Below are 17,062 nucleotides of genomic sequence, written 5' to 3'. Positions count from 1 at the left end.
GGAATGAGTCCCTTTGCATGGGAAATGGGAGGCTTGTCAAGTTTTCTTGGGACTGTTTTCTGTCAAGGAACAACTTCAGGCTCTTTTGAGAGAGTAAAGCAGGAGGAATTGATCCCAAGGCACAATCAGAGGTGGCAGGGTGTTCCTCCTGTGTTGCTGTTGAGCCACTAGCAGAGTAAAGAACCCAGTTCTCAGTGGCAAGAAGGAAAGACCTTTATTGTTTTGATTTCATCATATATATAGAGTTTTCAAAGGTCACCCAGATTGGTCAGTCAGAAACCTCCTCCTAGGCCTGATTGGCCAGGCCTGCACCGTCCAGATCTTGGGACACTGTTTTTAATAACATCCAGACTTTATCTTTATTTATAAAACACAAAAGGAATTCTCATGGGAAAGACCTGTGCTAGCCACACTCCTGCCTGAAAGTGGATTGATTTTGGGATGGGGTGTTCAGCCTGGATAAGAGAATGCTCTCTAAGGAGACCTTAGAGCCTCTTCCAGAGCCTAAAGGGTTTCCAGGAGAGCTGGAGAGGGACTTGGGACAAGGGATGGAGGGACAGGACACAGGGAATGGCTTCCTGGGGCTTGGAGCAGCCTGGGATCACAGAATGGTTTGGGTCGGGAGGGGCCTTAAAGGAAGGGGAGCAGAGAAAAAGGCCACAGGAAGGAAGACCAAAGGGAAGTGGAGGGAAGAGCTCGTGGGATGAAAAAAGAGCAGCACTTCCAGTAATGTGACCTTTTGCTGAAAATGTCTCCATGAAAAAATGAAAGCCTCCCGCTCCTCCTCCCTGGGCAAGCCGAGTGAACACACTCCTAGACTTGTGCTCCATGAGAGTATTTGGGAAAAACTCTGTGAAAACACTTTCACTGGGTTGGTAAGATTAATGGCCTGACAGAAGATATGGAGAAAAAACCCCCACCTTTATTTTCCAGTTTTGATGAAGCTCAGTGTTTTTGAGGGATTAACCTTTGTTATCCTGTAGCTGATCTTCATTCAAAGCTCTCAGCAGGGTTGTTGAGGGATTGCCCTGGAGAGACAGAGAGACAGCAAATATTGCAAATACAGAATACCTGTGAAAGGCAGAACTGTCATTCAGGTGGAATTTATAAGATTTTTAGTCATTCATGGGGTGGCAGTAGTTTGGTTTTTTTAGGAGAAACAAACTGATTTCAGTTGTTGCAAAGGAGTTCTGGCTTCCCACTGCCAGAGGGCAGGGATGGATAGGATATTGGGAAGGAATTGTTCCCTGTGAGGGTGGGCAGGCCCTGGCACAGGTTGCCCAGAGAAGCTGTGGCTGCCCCTGGATCCCTGGAAATGTCCAAGGCCAGGTTGGATAGGGCTTGGAGCAACCTGGGATAGTGGAAGGTGTCCCTGCCCATGACAGAGGTGGCACTGGTTGGGCTCTGAGGTCCTTCCCAAGCCAAATACTGTGGTTTTCTGCATAAGTTTCTTAAAGTGAGAGCCTCGAGTTCCTGACCATGGCAAGTCCATCAGTTCATCCATCATAAATCGAGATGAATCCTTTCTGTGAAATCTTGGATTAATCTTTATTCTCATTTCCAGTGATGCTGGATGAGTGGAAAGGAGGTGTGAGTGTGTTTTGAAGACACCAGAGGTGTCACACATGATGCTGTGAAGCTCTTTGCTCGTAGGGTTTGTAGGAGGTGGCACTCATTGATCCTGAATCTCCATAGGCCTTTTTTCCCCGGTAAAAAAACAATGTGAATTTAACGAGTTTACCAGCCCAAAGCTCCTGCAGCTCTCTGGAGAAAATCTCTGGTGACAAGAGCCCCACTCACCCTGCTCTCACATTCTCCCCCCACAGTGGACGTGAGCACAGCCCTGCCCTTGCAAGTGGCCCCCAGCTCGGTGCCCATGGACCTGCGGCTGGACCACCAGTTCTCGCTGCCGGTGACGGAGCCCACGCTGCGCGAGCAGCAGCTGCAGCAGGAGCTGCTGGCCCTCAAGCAGAAGCAGCAGATCCAGAGGCAGATCCTCATCGCCGAGTTCCAGCGGCAGCACGAGCAGCTCTCCCGGCAGCACGAGGCACAGCTGCACGAGCACATCAAGGTAAGGGCAGAGGGGTTGGGAAGAGCTTGGGAAAACCCTCCAAGGTTGTGGAGTCGAATTGTCAAGCCATCAAGTCCTGCATCACACACAGCTGAACAATTCTAGGTGTGGTGGCTCCACCACTGCCCTGGGAAACCTGTTCCAGTGCCTGGCCACTGATTCAGGGAAGATTAACCTTGATCTCCGATCTGAACTCGCCCTGAGGCTGTTTCCTCTTGTCCTGTCACTTGCTCTCCACCCTCCTGTCAGGGAGTTCTGTGATTCAGAAGGTCCCTGATCCCCCTTTGCTCCCCTTTCCCAGCTCCCTCAGCTGCTCCTGCTGCTCCAGCCTCTTCCCCATCTCCTTTCCCTTCCCTGGATACAAAAACTCCCCAGTTGGGAAGCTGCAGTGGAATTGAACCAAGCAGGATTCGATTATATTCCATACCTGTTGCTGTGGTCACACATTTGGGAGTGGAGTAGCACAGAAACTTCTCATTGGATGTTTGCCACCAGCACAGGCTGCATACCCAGTGTGTGTATCATGGTGGGACTGCAGGAATAGGGAATGCAGAGGCAGTGCCTGCACACATTCAGGTTTTTCAGTATTAGGCACCAACCAGGTGCTGTGCCCTGCGTGGGACAGGGAGGGAACACCAGGCAGGGTCAGTGGGAAGTCCAGTGTGGAAGATGGTTGTTGCAGAGTGAAAACATGAGACATTATATAAATATTTCCCAGTGCTGGACTATTGCTATGGCAACGTAAGCTTTCCGAATTGCTAATAGGCTCCTTTTTTTCAAAGGGGGATTAGTGCTGCACATGGTAAATAGCCTTAATGTAATATTAAAAAGCAACCTTGATTCAACCTTATATAACTTTCATTTTAATACAAAATGCATGTCAGAGTGGGGAAGATGGGATTAAAAGTTAATGGGGTGTTATTTACAGACTTTTTAGTACAGAGAGGAGCTGGGGTTTGTAAGAAGTGTCCCTGTTTGAGGTTGGATTAACAGCAAATGCCTCTGTCCCTTTGTGAGTCCTCAGTGCTCCTGCCAGTGCAGAGGTGAGGAGGTGCTGGGCTGTAAATATATTTATACACTGATGCATAATATGTGCATCTCTGGGTGTATGTATGGAATGTTTATGCATCCCCACCTTGCTGTAGTTACACATTTGTCCACAGATGGCACAAACACTCGAGGGGGAAAGGATGGGGAATTCTGTGACAAATATTTCCATTATTCCCTTGTAATTGCCCGTGCCTGTAGTTATTTGTCTATGAAAAATCAGGCAGGCTCGTTCCCATTCAATGGCCAAGCTCAAAGCACTGGTGATAGGAAGGTATTTGCTCTCATTTATGTTAAAGCTCCGACTGACTCTGCTCGAAATCTGTGTTAGGAGGAAGCTGAGCTCTAATTTTGAGAAGCCACGGTGTATGCAGCCCATTAGGTAATGAAGTTCTTCATCTCGTGTGTAAGCCTGGCTAAATGAGAGCCTTAAAATAGGGATGATATAATCCTTTACAACAGGGTGGCTTGCAAGGTGATCTCTGAGAGTAGGAAGTGTGTCAGTGGGACCAGAATTGCTTTAGAAATCAAACAGCACCTTATTGAAATAAACCCTGTGATCCCTCACAAAGAAAATAACCCCAAGCCCTGCCCTGGTGTGTTACTGTGGTGCATTTTCTTTGGGAAAACATCCCGCTTGTCTGTGTGTTCAGCAGTCAGCCCATATTTAGGTGACTCTTAGAACTGGTAACTGTGCTAAGTCCAGTGGCTGTGAGTGCAGGGAAGCGATTATTTTGCCCAGAGAATTAAAATATATAACTTTAAATTTGGACTCGGAGCTGCCCCGCTCCTTTATGGCTCATGAAGAAAGCAGGGCGGGGATATTAAAGCAAATAAAACCCATTTATCGTCTGCAAGAGAAGCACTTGAGCTGTGCGGTTTGGTATAGAAATAGTCCTGAGTGAAGATGCACAGCTCTTTTGGGAGAAATTTAGGTGGTTTTTTTAATTTTCTTTTTTTTTTTTTTAAATCCCATGTCCACACAGGCATGAACACCCCCATGGTAGGGGCTTGGAATGGGATGAGCTTTAAGGTCTCCCTGGAGCCTTCCCTTCTCCAGGTGAACACCTCCAGCTCTTCCCAGCTGGTGAAGCTTTCAAACAGCTCCTATTTCCAGTGTTGATTCCTTTGCTGGTACAGGAGAAATCATGCTTTGGGGTTGTTTTATTTCCTTTTTTTGCCATGGTTTTGGTGGGAACAGAAGAGCTGGTCTGACTTGATAGGAGCTAAGAAGGGGGGAACACCCCTCATCCCACCCCCCAGACAAAGCAGGAGTGTAAGGAACACTTCAGTGAGTGCAAGTTGGCCTGGAAAATGCTGGCATGGCTTGCCTGTTTTTCTATCCCAGTAGATAACTTTTTCCTATTGAAAGCTCGAGTTTTGGCTTTTTCCAGAGCTTGGAATTGCTTCCATCAGCTCAGTTTTAATCATCTGACCCTAGTGCAGGAGGAGAAGGCGATGACTGCCCGAGCATGTGATCCTTTCCCTGGTGTGTCCCAGTCCTTGCTTTTATAGACACTGTGTTTTGGCCTTCCCATAAAAGTGCCAAATTCCCCAAGATGGTGCAATTTGGAGAGAGCCAGGATGGGAGCGAAAAAATATTTGTGGAAGGGCTGTGTAATGGACACAGAGCTCGGCATAGGGTGGGAGTGGGAGAATGAGGAAATGAGAAAACTCAGGCATGGAGAGAGAGAGGACAAGTGGGAATGGCTTGAAACTGAAAAAAAAATGAGTTTAGATTGGATATTAGGAAGGAATTGGTGAGGAGGGATGGGGCTTGGAGCAGAATGGTCTAGTTGGAGATGTCCCTGCCAACAGCAGGGGGTTGGAATGGGATGAGCTTTAAGGTCCCTTCCAACCCAGACTGTTCCGTGGTGATCCTGTGAAAACCCTGACATGTTTAGGGAAAATAAGCCGAGCCTTTTGAAGGCTTCACACCATAAGGAGCAGGGCAAGCTGTTTCTTTCACGGCTCCAGAGCAGCTCTGCAGATTGCCCAGGCCTGGCTTTGGAAAGCACCAAAAGAGAGAGAGCCCTGGAGGCACCGGCAGTGGCTCCTCTCTCCTGTAGCCACTCACCTTCAGCCAGATGGATTTTCCGCTCCAGTGTGCTTTGCCAGATGTGGGACAATATTTATGGCCTTCAAATCTGCCTTCCTGAACAATCCAAGGGTGGAATAAGGAGCCTGGCTCTCCGGTGAGATGGTGGAAAGCCTCTCCGCAGGTCCCGCTGTGAGCTTTGCCTGACCTTTGGCTGCGGAGGAACCGGCAGGGAATTTTTTCCTTTGTGAGTCACTCATTCCCAGCCAAGATCAGCTGGAAGTCACCAAAAAGCTTTTCTGTTTGCCCTTCTGGTCAAGGGCTGGATGGAAGAGGGGCAGGATGGGCGCTTTGGCAGGGCCAGAGGCACCTCGGGTGCTGTGAGCTCACTGGGGAAGGGAAGGACGTTGTGGGCAATGTGGTTCATCTCCTGTGTCCCAGCCTGGAGCAGAGCTCTTCCCAGCTCTGGCTGTTTTATAGCCACAGCCGGAAACTTCTCGGGGATGCTGACGCACGTCGGATGGGATAACAGCTCAGGGAAGCAGCTGAGCCTCCCAGCTCCTCCTGGGCCTGAAATCCTCACCTGGGACTGTGCAATCCCGTTCCCAGTTTTCCCACCATCTGAGAAAGGACTGTGTGCATCAGGAGCAGAGGGAGGGCTGGGCTGTGCATCTGACATAGGATGGGCAGGGAAAGGAGCTTTGTGAGGATGTTTGCTGTGGAGTGATGCGGAAATTGTTCTCTTTCCATTGACAGAATGAATTCCTACGTTGAGCTAGGGGTGGTAACACATCTGAGGGATCAGCCTCTTGTTCAGAGACACGGGGTGAAATTCTCAGGCCATTCCTTTGGTCTCAGAGATTGAAAAATCTTTCAGGGAATCTTCCAGACAGATTTTGCCGTGCTGTAGAGAAATGCAATTCTTCCCCAAAGATGTCTAGACTTGATAGTTGTCGTGTTGATGCTGAGGGGAGAAACTGCTCATTGCTTTCATGTGGAGCCACCTGCCCGTGGAATGGCAGGTTTGCCTGCAGGATACCCCTGGAGCTGCTCCCAGCCTGGCTGGATGGAGCTCTGGTGGAAGGTGTCCCTACCCATGGCAGGGGCTGGACCTGGATCATCTTCCCTTCCTGCAGCAGCCGGCGTGGAGCAGCTCCCTCTGCTCATTTTTGTGCCTGTTCCTCGCAGCCCGCGTCTCCTTTTCAACAGGAACTTGAAAAGGCTGGAGATACCAGGTGTCCGCCTCTGTCTGGATTCTGGGCTGATAGGATTATTCATCTTAGGAAGCTGCAGCTGGGTACAGTCGGTGGTAAAAAGACCAGACTGAACATTTTGTGCCTCGTTACTACTCGAGCGCCTTGGAACTCGCGCTATTTCCAGACGGCTTCCTGTTCTTTCTCGGTGACCTTGCCTCGCTTTTCTGGCACACAGAGCCCACTCCAAAACTTAGACCTTAGATCCTGCAAAACTTAACTTCTGACTGAAGTAGCCCTGGGGGGAAACTTTTGGAAGATCAGAGCGTTCACTCCCTTTGAAGGGGGTGGGTGGTGACTTTTCCTCAGCCTCAAAGGCGGGATCTTTTCCGAGAGCGGTGAGGACAAACCTGCACATGGAAGGGTTTTGTCAACAAATCCACAGAGCAGCTTGGGCACCTTTTACCCCATCTCTTGGCTGAGAGAGTCCTGCAGCAGGCTGGGATAATTCAGGCATCTTCCTACCATCCAAGCACTGTTGGTGGTGTCGGGAGAGAAGCTGGAATGCTCATCCAGGGAAGTTTGGTCCTTACAGACCTACTGAAAAATTGTAAAAGAAACATTTCCTTTTGGTTTCTTCTGAGATGGGCCACAGCTGGTTGGCTGGAAGGAGCAGAATGAGAACTCCAGACTTACCTGGACTAATATATGTGTAGGGCACCATGATTATTTTTTTGTCTATTCAGTTTGGAATTTCAAAGTAAAGGGCAGCAGAAGGGATATTTTGCAGTTCACACACTTGAACGTTCAACTCCCATTTTATCTTATTTTTGAACTTACAAAATAATTGGAAGTAGTCAAAGAGAACACAGAGAATCAGGGCAGGTATAAAATACCCCTCTGGATCCTGCTATTATCCCAGGAATGTTGACTTGGTAATGTACCATTGCTGATCCATTCATGTTCAGAAATGTGGAATTCCTGTAATATCCAAACTACCCCAGAACAGCTCACAGAGGAACTAACTGCTCCTCCCATGACCAAGGTCTGATCTCTTATTTAGCATTAAACATCTGGGGCTCCTCCTTTGCAGGAATTTATATGGTCTTTTGGTTTACAGGGGTTGATTTAAATCAAATTCTCTGATTTACTTATTGCCATCCATGCTGGGATGGGTATTCCCTGCTCCTGATTCCCTCCCCTGCAGTAATAACCACTTAAAGCCCAGCAGAGGCAAATACAAAGGAGTTTTCCTCACCTCTAAAGAGGGAAATTGGAATGTGATGGATACTACAGATGGACCTTGTGGCTTTCTGCAAAGGCTGCTTCCCTATAGAGAAAGGGAAAAGTTAGGCTGCAGTGGGAGTCAGGGAGCAAAATGTGCACACAAAAACTTCCCCAGTGCTGAACCTTTGCAGGTATTCAGGGCTCAGAGAGCTTCCAGCCTTTTAGGAGAGGTAATGACATGGGAAGGAGACTGGGCTACAAAATTCCATATTCATACATAAAGCTGCCAAAGTAACAACATGGGATCTTATCCCTGGGAGCTGGTGAGGAGGGAACATCACCATCAGTCCTGCTCCTGGAGATGGTTTGGCCTTGTCACCCTGAGCACCAGACGTTCTCAGTAGGATGTGTCTGACTGGGCTCAGGGGTCTGGGATCATTTCCCTGCGGAGCTGCCCGTGGGAATTCCTGGCACAGGAGTGCTGGCTGTCAGCTGCCCGATGGCAGGAAGGGGACACGTGGGATGGATGTCCCAGAAATAAGATGAGAGCTGCTCATCCTTCCAGATCTTTGTGTCCTGGCTGCTGCTGGAAGCCACAATGTTCCCCCCTGCTTGTCTCCCAGCACAGCTGATTTGTTCTGCCCAGTCTCCAGTGCTCCAGGAGGTATCCCAAACATGCCGTGCCTGAGCCAAGGGAGCTGATCCTGAAATCAGAGCCACAGCCTGAGACTTCAGTAAACAGGATGGGGGGAACATGAAACTTTGGAATCACTGTAAAACAACCCAACAGAGCTCTTCTCCCAGAAATCCATCTCCCAGAAATCCCAACATCCGTGCTTTGCTTCCACCCATAGCCAATGATTTTTCAGGCGGTGATTTGATGTATCTGTTCTTGGCGAGTTTCTCGCCTCCAAATGTACCTCACTTCTGCAGAATCACAGCTCAAGATCATTTTGAATAGCTGATTTAAGCCCACACAGAATTTTGCCAAAACCAGGTGGCAGGTAAAAAACCCCTTAAACCCAAACCCAGAGCCTGGCTGTCTGCTGGGGGAGAGGAGAGTCAGTCAGAGCTTCTGCAAGTGTCTGCTGGCTCATTCCTTAACTCAGCCTTTAAGAGGACAAGTTCAGGGAGTGCTGATGTCTCCTGCTTTGGTAGGTTTTTTTGGTATGGACTGAGCTGCAGGTTGGGAGCAAGACACAGCATTAAGCTACTTTGGATGCCAGGAAGTGTTTTATCAGCCAGAAGCGTTCCAATTTTGCTCTCCCTTCCACTAATTGCAGCTATTCAAAATACCTCTCATAAACACCCAGGAGGCAGTCTGAGCTGGGGGGCAGGGAGGATCTCTGTGCTTTTTTGGCTACTTGTTTTGGCAGCTGGAGGAGTGGCTGTGGAAGTCCTAATGCAAGATTTCACCATGCAATGCATCCTGGTTCTCTCTGGGAGATGGGAACTTGGTGTCAGCACTCCCCACTTCCTGGCTGCTGGAAGATTTTGGGACATTATCTTTCCACTAATAATGACTAAAGGGAAATATAGCTCCACTTGCCTTAAAAAGAGGTTTCTCTGTGACAGTTCCCCTACTGATAAGGTGTTAGTCCCCCTTCCAGGCAGACAAGCTGGGAGCACTGAAGACAATTGAGGAATGTGATGGCAAAATCCTCTGGATCACCGAGTCCTCACGGCAGGCTGACAGTTGATAAATACCTGGAAATGCTCTACATTCTCCCCATTACCTTTATTAATATTAATATATGCTAAAGGAGCACCAGCAACACTAACTGCAGGTACAGTTGAACATTTGTGCAGTTTTCAGGAATAGTGGGAGCAGTGACATTAAACATATGCAGGAATCCCCATAGTTATGAATATTTACAAATATTGATTTTGGCAAGAGCCCCTAATTCAGATGTTCTGAGCTCCCTAATGCAGTGTGTGTGTGTCTGTCACACAGTGCTCCTCAAACTCAGGGCTGACTTAGTCTCAGATCCAGGGATTTCCCTCAGAAAAAGCACTTTGTAGTAAAATTTCACTGTTTGGGAAATAGCTGGGGAATAAACCCCCTGCTCCAGCTGCTTGTGATGAACACACAGGGTCTGAATGGGCAGTGCCTGTTCAAATTTGCCTTGATGGCTTTAAATGAATCAGATGTTTTTCTGATGTTTGTTTTTCTTTCTGATACCCCAACAATCCTACCCTGGGCATCCCTGACAGCATTGGCTAAACACTCCTGGAGCTCTGGCAGCCTCAGGCTGTGCTCATTCCCTGGGGAGCCTGGGCAGTGCCAGCACCCTCTGGGGAAAAACCTTTCCCTGATATCCACCCTAAATTTCTGTTTCCCCATGACATTCCTGATCAGAAATATTCATGGCCTGAGAAGACACATGGATGGATTTTCTTTCCTCATTTTCCCAGGCTGTGATGACAGACAGACAGACATCAACAGTGATTTCTTTTCATTTTTCATGGGTACAATCGGAGATGTGGCTTCATTATTTTATTTTTTTTCAATTTTTTTTTTTCAACTTCCAAATGATTTGAAAAACTATATTAAGAATAGGCTTTGTGGAAACTGGGGTCAAAATGAGCAGAGACAATACATCCCTAATGAAACTTCCCTAAACCATCCAGCTACAAATTGGGCTTTTCATTCCCATTTCACTCCAGATGTCAATGAAAGCACAGCTCCTTCTAAAGCAGCCTAATGTATGTAAACCATCGCAGGAAGCAGAGCCTGCAGAGCCTAGGAGACTGCAGATGGAGAGAAAAGGCTCCTGATTCCATAAAAATAACAAAACCTGTTTTACCATATTGTGCATTAAATATTGTTCATTTGCATACTTTCCATGGCGAGGTTCTCAAAGCCCACCATGTGGTGGACTTGTTGGAAGTCAGAAAAGAGACTCTTTCCCCAAATGGAGATGTGTTAGTAGAAGCTGCTGCTTAATTAGAAAACAAAAATAACTGGTTTTCTCTATTTTTTTCCCTCCTTTTCTAGGTTTTTTTAAAAATTTTTTTGAGTGTGGATTTTTGGTTGTTTACATTTTAATGCAGTAGAATTAGGAAGGGAGGCATAGGTGCAGTCACTGCAGACAACTGGGTTTTTGGTGTTTTACAACAGCCTGCCTGCTTGGAGCAGGCAGCAGCAGGGATTCCTCCGTGGAGAGTTTCCAGCAGATAGCCAGGCAGATTGTAAATACCTCTTTGATTTTTTTTTTTTTTTCATCTTTATATAGAATGGTGTAATTTTATTTGTATCTCTGGTGCATCTGTGGCTGAAGCATGGGGTGGTGCGAGTGTGCAATGCCACAAGTTAATCAGAGGATCCCATAATAGCCAGAGCTGGAAGGGACTCACAAGGATCATCAATTCCAACTCCTGGCCCTGCACAGGACACCCCAAGAATCATCATTGAAGGGATTGAAAGGAAAATGTGCTCCAGGAGAAGGAAAAACCGTGGAATGGGAGACTTGTGTATGCAGGAGCTGGCAGGGTTTGGATGAGGATGGATTGAGATGTTCTTGGAGAGAGCAGATTCCCTGTCTTAACAGCCATGGCTTGGGGCTTGGAACAAGCTGATCTTGGAGATCCCTTCCAACCCAAACCATCCCGTAATTCCGTGCTCCCAATCCCTCTTGGCCTGAGGGATTTCTCGGGAGCAGTGGGTGGTATCCCAGCACAGACCCCCATTAAGCAGAGCCCTGCAGAGGTCAGGGCTGTGCAGCTGGAGGCTGCCAGTTCCCAATCAATCCCTCGGTTTATAAGCTGCCAACGTAAAGAGTGCGGGGTGGGCGCTGTGCTCCGGCATTCCGGGGCTTTGCGGGAGGCTCAGCAGCAGCCCAGCACTTGGATCCAGCCTGTGCCTTGCTGGGAAGGGTGCAGATCGAGCTGGGAGGTGGCAAACCTCCCTTTCAGCTTTGCTTTTTTAAGAAAAAGCAGTTTTTAGCCCCATGGAGATCCCTTTGCGCCTCTCCAGGCTGCTGACATGCGTCGTTTGTCACCTGCTTTTCAGGCAGGGCACAGCACATCCAACTGCCACCTTCAGCCCCACGGTGAATGCACCCCAAATCTCCTAGGAGGGTGGTGGGGACATTGACACCTTCCAGCTGCTGGGACTTGGGGACCCAAGGGGGAACTTGCAGCCTTTGGTGCTTTCAGTCTTGAACATCTCATTGGATGGAAGCTTGGCAAATATTTACCTGAATTAGACATTGTGTCTCCTGATTATTCCCATGAGTGTGAGCTAGTCCAAAGGGCCAGGATAAATCCTTCATGGAGAGGTTGTTGGGGGAAGTTGTTGGGGGAATTATTTTTTTATGTATCAAAGCAATTCTTGTAATTGTTAATCACAGAATCTCAGCTTGGTTTGAGTGAGGTGGGACATTAAATTCCATCTCATTCCATGGGCAGGGACACCTCCCACTATCCCAGCTTGCTCCAAGCCCCATCCAACCTGGCCTTGCACACTTCCAAGGATGGGGCAACCACAATTTCTACAACTTCTGTGTGCAACAAATAATATTGAAGGTGCCCTGGTGGGGTTTTATTTAAAAATCAGGTGATGGAGATAAAAAGAAGACCCGTGCTTGTCCTTATTTCCATGAACCAAGCACCGTCACTGTCCCCTGGCTGCAGCCTCTGCTTTGGCTCTGGGAAGGAAGGCTGATGGTGTTAATTTGCTCCTTTTCCCTCTTCCCTTCTCCGCAGCAGCAGCAGGAGATGCTGGCCATGAAGCATCAGCAGGAGCTGTTGGAGCACCAGAGGAAGCTGGAGCAGCACCGGCAGGAGCAGGAGCTGGAGAAGCAGCACCGAGAGCAGAAACTGCAGCAGCTGAAAAACAAAGAGAAAGGGAAGGAGAGTAAGTGGCCAAAGCTCACTCCTTTGGATGCTGACAGGTGGATGGGAGCTGTGAAGGAGCTTCAGAAAGATGGAGGAACCTCCTTGAGGGCACGGGGAGCTTGTGGGGACTCAGCGGAGGGATTGAGGGGAAGAGGGAAATGTATTTCTCTGCTTTATCTTCATTTTTGTCTCGCTAAATGCCATTTTAGCGTTTTTCAAAAGGAAGCGTATCCTCTCTTCCCTCGATTTAACATTTTTTGAAGTATTTTTGGCAGCATTCCTAATGGAGGCAGAATATTAAGCCCATAAAATACACCAGATGCACGCTGCACTTCTTTTCTCTTTCTGCTGCTCTGAATTTCACTCCTTTTAAGACGTAGCCGAGTTCTCAGCTCTGTTCCATTCAGCAGGAGCTTTTTTTTTTTCTTTTGGAGGTTACAGCTTGTGGCTGCTTTCCCCCCACGTGTCATTATGCACTTGAGGAGATCATTGTGGCCTCACAATGTCCCTTATCAGAGACTTGTTTTTACCAGAGGCTTCTTTTGCAAGTGAATGGGAGGAAAAATACCTCGCCAAGTTGTGGCATCAACTCCTGGGGTGGGAAGTGAGGAGCTCAGGATGGGACAAGTGCTGGAAGGACACCAGGAACTGGGAATAAGGTAGAACTCCAAGAACTTTTCTAGTAGGAAAAGACTGGGCTCTGTCTGAGAGGCCTTTTAAGCACTAGAAAGACCAGAGGTTCAGAATCCCTGAACATTTCCACTTCCCCCTGCTGCTCCCATCAGCTGTTGATGTTTGGTCTGTGTTTTGTTGGGCCTCACTGCAAAGCTGCAACCTGCACATCCTCATTAAAGTAATCTGCAAAGAAATAAAAACGCCTTAATCTCTGTAAAACGGGATCAGAGCGCTTTTCGGGTGAAACACAGAGGTGTAGAGGAAAAAACCCAGAATTTGGGGATGTTAAGTTGAAGATCCTGTTGCCATGGCTACGGTTTTATTTTTAAATTACTTTTTATTTAAGAAGTACTGTGGTGTAGAATCATTATTGCACCTCAGCTCTTAAGGATACTTAAGTTATTTTTCTCACATCACAAAATTTGGCGAAGAGCAGCTAAAATTGTCCTGATCTGAAATGGGAAGAGGGTGTGAGAGAGGTAGAGTTTGTTCTCCCTCCTTAACAGCTCTGCCCTGGAGCCAGGCAGGGGTTTGGGGTTGGAATTAGATGATCCTTAGGGTATCTCTCTGAGATCTCCAAACCACTCTGAGGTTCTGTGATATCTTTCAGCCTCCAATAAAGGAGGAAGACCTTTCAGGGGAGCTTTCATAAATCTTACAGTCCAAAAATGTTGAACTTCAAGTCTTCTAAGTAACAGGTTTATCCAAAACTGGCAGACCACAGGCAGATTTGATTGTTTTAAAGATGCTGGATGGATTAAGGATGGCACAGTTTGGAGACAGAAGACCTTTAAGCATGAATTTGTCACTTCTTATGGTCTTGCTACTCAGGAATTCATCTCTAGCTCTTTGGTTGAACTTTCCACCAAACCTGCCTTTGTAGAGCTGCTGAGAAATGCAGGGCTCCAAAAAAAGGGAATTTTCTGGCTTTTGAGCACTCCTTTGGTGTCTGAACAATTTTACACCTTCAGGCAGTGCCTGGTGGGAACACTGCAGTTCCCTGCTCTCAGGGGGAGCCCAGGAGTTGTCCCCCCATGTCACCATGTGCTCGAGCAGGGGACAAGAACACAACTGGGTGATCTTTCAGTTCTTATTCCCAGTGGAGCAGGCAGCTTTCCTGGCCTTTTCCTTCCCTCCCAGCCCAGATATTTTCCACTGGAGTTCCTGCCCTGCACCACGGTGTGGATGAACTATCATTTTCCATGTCTTCCCTTGCCAAATTTTGGATGCATTGCTCCATCAGGAACCCAGCCTGGGAGTCTGGGCTGTCAACCCAGTGATCACCAGGATCCATCATGGCAGACTGCTCTCCATTGTGCAGGAAATCACCATTAGGAATTACACAGTTGACATTCCAGCTCTGCAGAATTACTGAATCTCTTTATTATTATTTTTTTAAAATGTTAGGTTTTCTATTTGAAGCAAGGGATTGGCAGGCTTGTAAATGAAGCAAAATATTACGTAGGTCGTGGTGTGCACAGAGACTTGGGAACAAAGAGGTCCCTGTTTACAAGAGTTTTCAAGACCAAATCTACATATGAGCCATTGGGCTCATTCCCCTTCTGTTTTTAGATGTGACATTTAACAACTTGAGGGTGCACAAGACCCTTTTTCTTAAATAGCTTTGGATCAAAGAGAGCTGGGTACCTCGGACAAGTGCTGTATTCTAAATGTGCTTCTATGCAAGTGCAACATCCTCTTCTAGTGAAATAAACCTGATTTCATCTGTGTTTTCAAACATCACTTGGGATTTTATGCCAAGCTAAAGGGATAAAAAGGGAGAGCTCCTTACTGGAGGCATTTTGTTCTTCTCTCTTTGGAAGCCAAGTTCTTCTTTTTGGACTGGAAATGAAAGGTTTGATTCGGAATCTTTTTAGAAATTCAAAATTCTTTTGAGTATGTGAATTGATTTAATACCATTTTTTAAATTTATTTTTTTTTATTGCAGGTGCAGTGGCAAGCACAGAAGTGAAGATGAAATTACAGGAATTTGTGTTAAACAAGAAGAAGGCTTTGGCCCACCGGAATCTCAACCACTGCATATCCAGTGACCCTCGCTTCTGGTACGGGTAAGTGGGGCTGGGATTGTCTGCAGGATCCAGCCAGTGCCACCTTTGTCCCCAAATCCTGCAGGGAATAGGCCTGACCTGCTCGTGGGATGAGCCAGAGCAGTGACAGCAATGCTGAGCATTCCCAAATGACATTTTCCAGAGGGTTCCAGTGTGGTTTTCATGTCTGTTGATGGTCCCAGTGGGGTTCTCTGTGTTGAGGTCTTTGTGTCATCTTTAATCCAGAGTTGTTCAAACTCACAAGTCCTACGGTCAGAGATCAGCTTTTAAAAGTCCTCCAGCTTTTCACTCAGCTGGTGTTATAATCCTGCCTGGTGTTATAAAAGTTGAGCTTTAGTCAAATAAGGAACAATTCTTGATGTTCAGGAGTTGGAATTTGATGATCCTTGTGGGGCCCTTCTAACTCAGGATATTCAATGATTCAGTGAATTCCTGCAAATCAGGATAGTTAAGCTTTGTACTTTAATGCCTTTAACACTTACTGCTTTTCTTAATCTCTCATAGTTGGAAGTTTTCTTTACTTGACTCTTACTGGAAACCTCAGTGGGTCCAGTTTGCACGTTCAGTCACAGCTACCCCAACATCTCCATTTTGGTTTGAAAATTTTCAGCTGTTGGTCTCTAGTTGCAATTTCAGAAATCAACATTTTCGTTGTGCAAAAGACAATCAGAAAATTTGATCTGACTTGAAAGCTTCCACTGCTATGACTTTGTGACTGTCTCTATTAAATAAAAAGCCAAAGTGCTTTGGATGTTGGCTTTAGTGACCTTAAAATTAATGAAATTTTGAGTTACAAAAGTAATTTCATTTTGCCATGAAATTCGTGTTCAAGCTGAGGCACTGACAGTGTTTTAAGTCTTAAGAAACGAACATGTGTACAGGGAGGATGAGGTCATAGCCAGAAGATGTTTCCAAATTCCAGAATTCAAGCTGAAATGAAATTTGAAAGCTATCCCAGCTCTGAGCCAGGACAGAAAGGCTGAAGTGGAGTTGGCAGAAGAATTCAGATGTTATTGCAGGCAAAGTGAGATTGATCAGTTCTAATACATCTCTGAAAATTTAATCTGAGACTTGGGGATTTCATTAGAAGTGGTTGAAGGCTCTGAGTCTCCATTTCTTTCAAAGTTGGTTAAAATAACAGTTAGTGCAGGAGTGGTACAAGGTCACGTAGAATTCAGGTTGCCCATGGAAGCTGTGGCTCCCCCTGGATCCCTGGAAGTGTCCAAAGCCAGGTTGGATGAGGCTTTGGGATAGTGGAAGGTGCCTTCACTTGTTCAGGCAGAAGTTGAGGATTTTTCCTTTCCATCCTATTTTTAAAAAAAAATCTTTTTTTTTTTCTTCTTTTCTTTTTTCTTTTTTTTCCAAAAAGGGAAACAACCTTTACATTCCTGACATATTAGTATTTATTTATATGGCATCTCATAGGTTACCAGCCGAGCTCTGGAGATATTTCTGTCCCCACATAGCTGGGATGTGATTCAGTTGGGTGGTGGTTGGGCTCAGCACACGCAAGCAGGGCTTGCAGGAGATCCACTCCATGCTCCTACTGTGAGCAAGGCAAGGCAATTAAGTGGGAACAGATGCTGAAGGAGCCTCTTGAAATGACACGCCTGCTTTTAAGCACTTCCCCTGGTCTTATTAAGGTTTGTGAATTCTGTTTTTTTTTTTTTTAATGGAAAGCATTGCTTGGGAAAAAAAAGAAACATCTCCTAGGGGTATTGAGCACCATGATGGTCTGACGTCAGTGGCTGGGCTATGAAAAATGTTCTGCTGACACAGAATCACAGTTGTTAGAGCTGGAAAAGACCTCGAGGATGATATCCCATCCCTGGAAGTGTTCAAGGCCAGGTTGGACAGGGCTTGGAGCAAGCTGGCCTGGTGGAAGAGGGCAGAACAAGGGGGT

At 46.8% G+C, this 17,062-nt stretch overlaps 1 protein-coding gene across 9 annotated transcripts in view; it reads left to right on the top strand.

Annotated features, from left to right (window-relative positions):
* The window catches only part of HDAC4 (histone deacetylase 4), a 163,723-nt gene that overhangs the window by 88,491 nt on the left and 58,170 nt on the right, over nt 1-17,062 (top strand). For 7 of the 9 annotated variants that reach the window (XM_085065865.1, XM_085065866.1, XM_085065868.1 and 4 more), the window contains 3 exons: nt 1,827-2,071; nt 12,284-12,434; nt 15,039-15,159. In XM_085065865.1, coding sequence (XP_084921991.1) covers nt 1,827-2,071; nt 12,284-12,434; nt 15,039-15,159 — 517 coding nt within the window. The remainder of the gene's footprint in view (nt 1-1,826; nt 2,072-12,283; nt 12,435-15,038; nt 15,160-17,062) is intronic. The other 2 variants (XM_085065864.1, XM_085065861.1) reach the window with 1 other exon arrangement.

Source organism: Lichenostomus cassidix, chromosome 7, assembly GCF_008360975.1.
Source record: "Lichenostomus cassidix isolate B80296 chromosome 7, HeHo_3.0, whole genome shotgun sequence".
NCBI lineage: Eukaryota > Metazoa > Chordata > Aves > Passeriformes > Meliphagidae > Lichenostomus > Lichenostomus cassidix.
The sequence above is the reverse complement of the archived record's forward strand: the minus strand, read 5'-3'. Positions and strand labels throughout refer to the sequence as shown.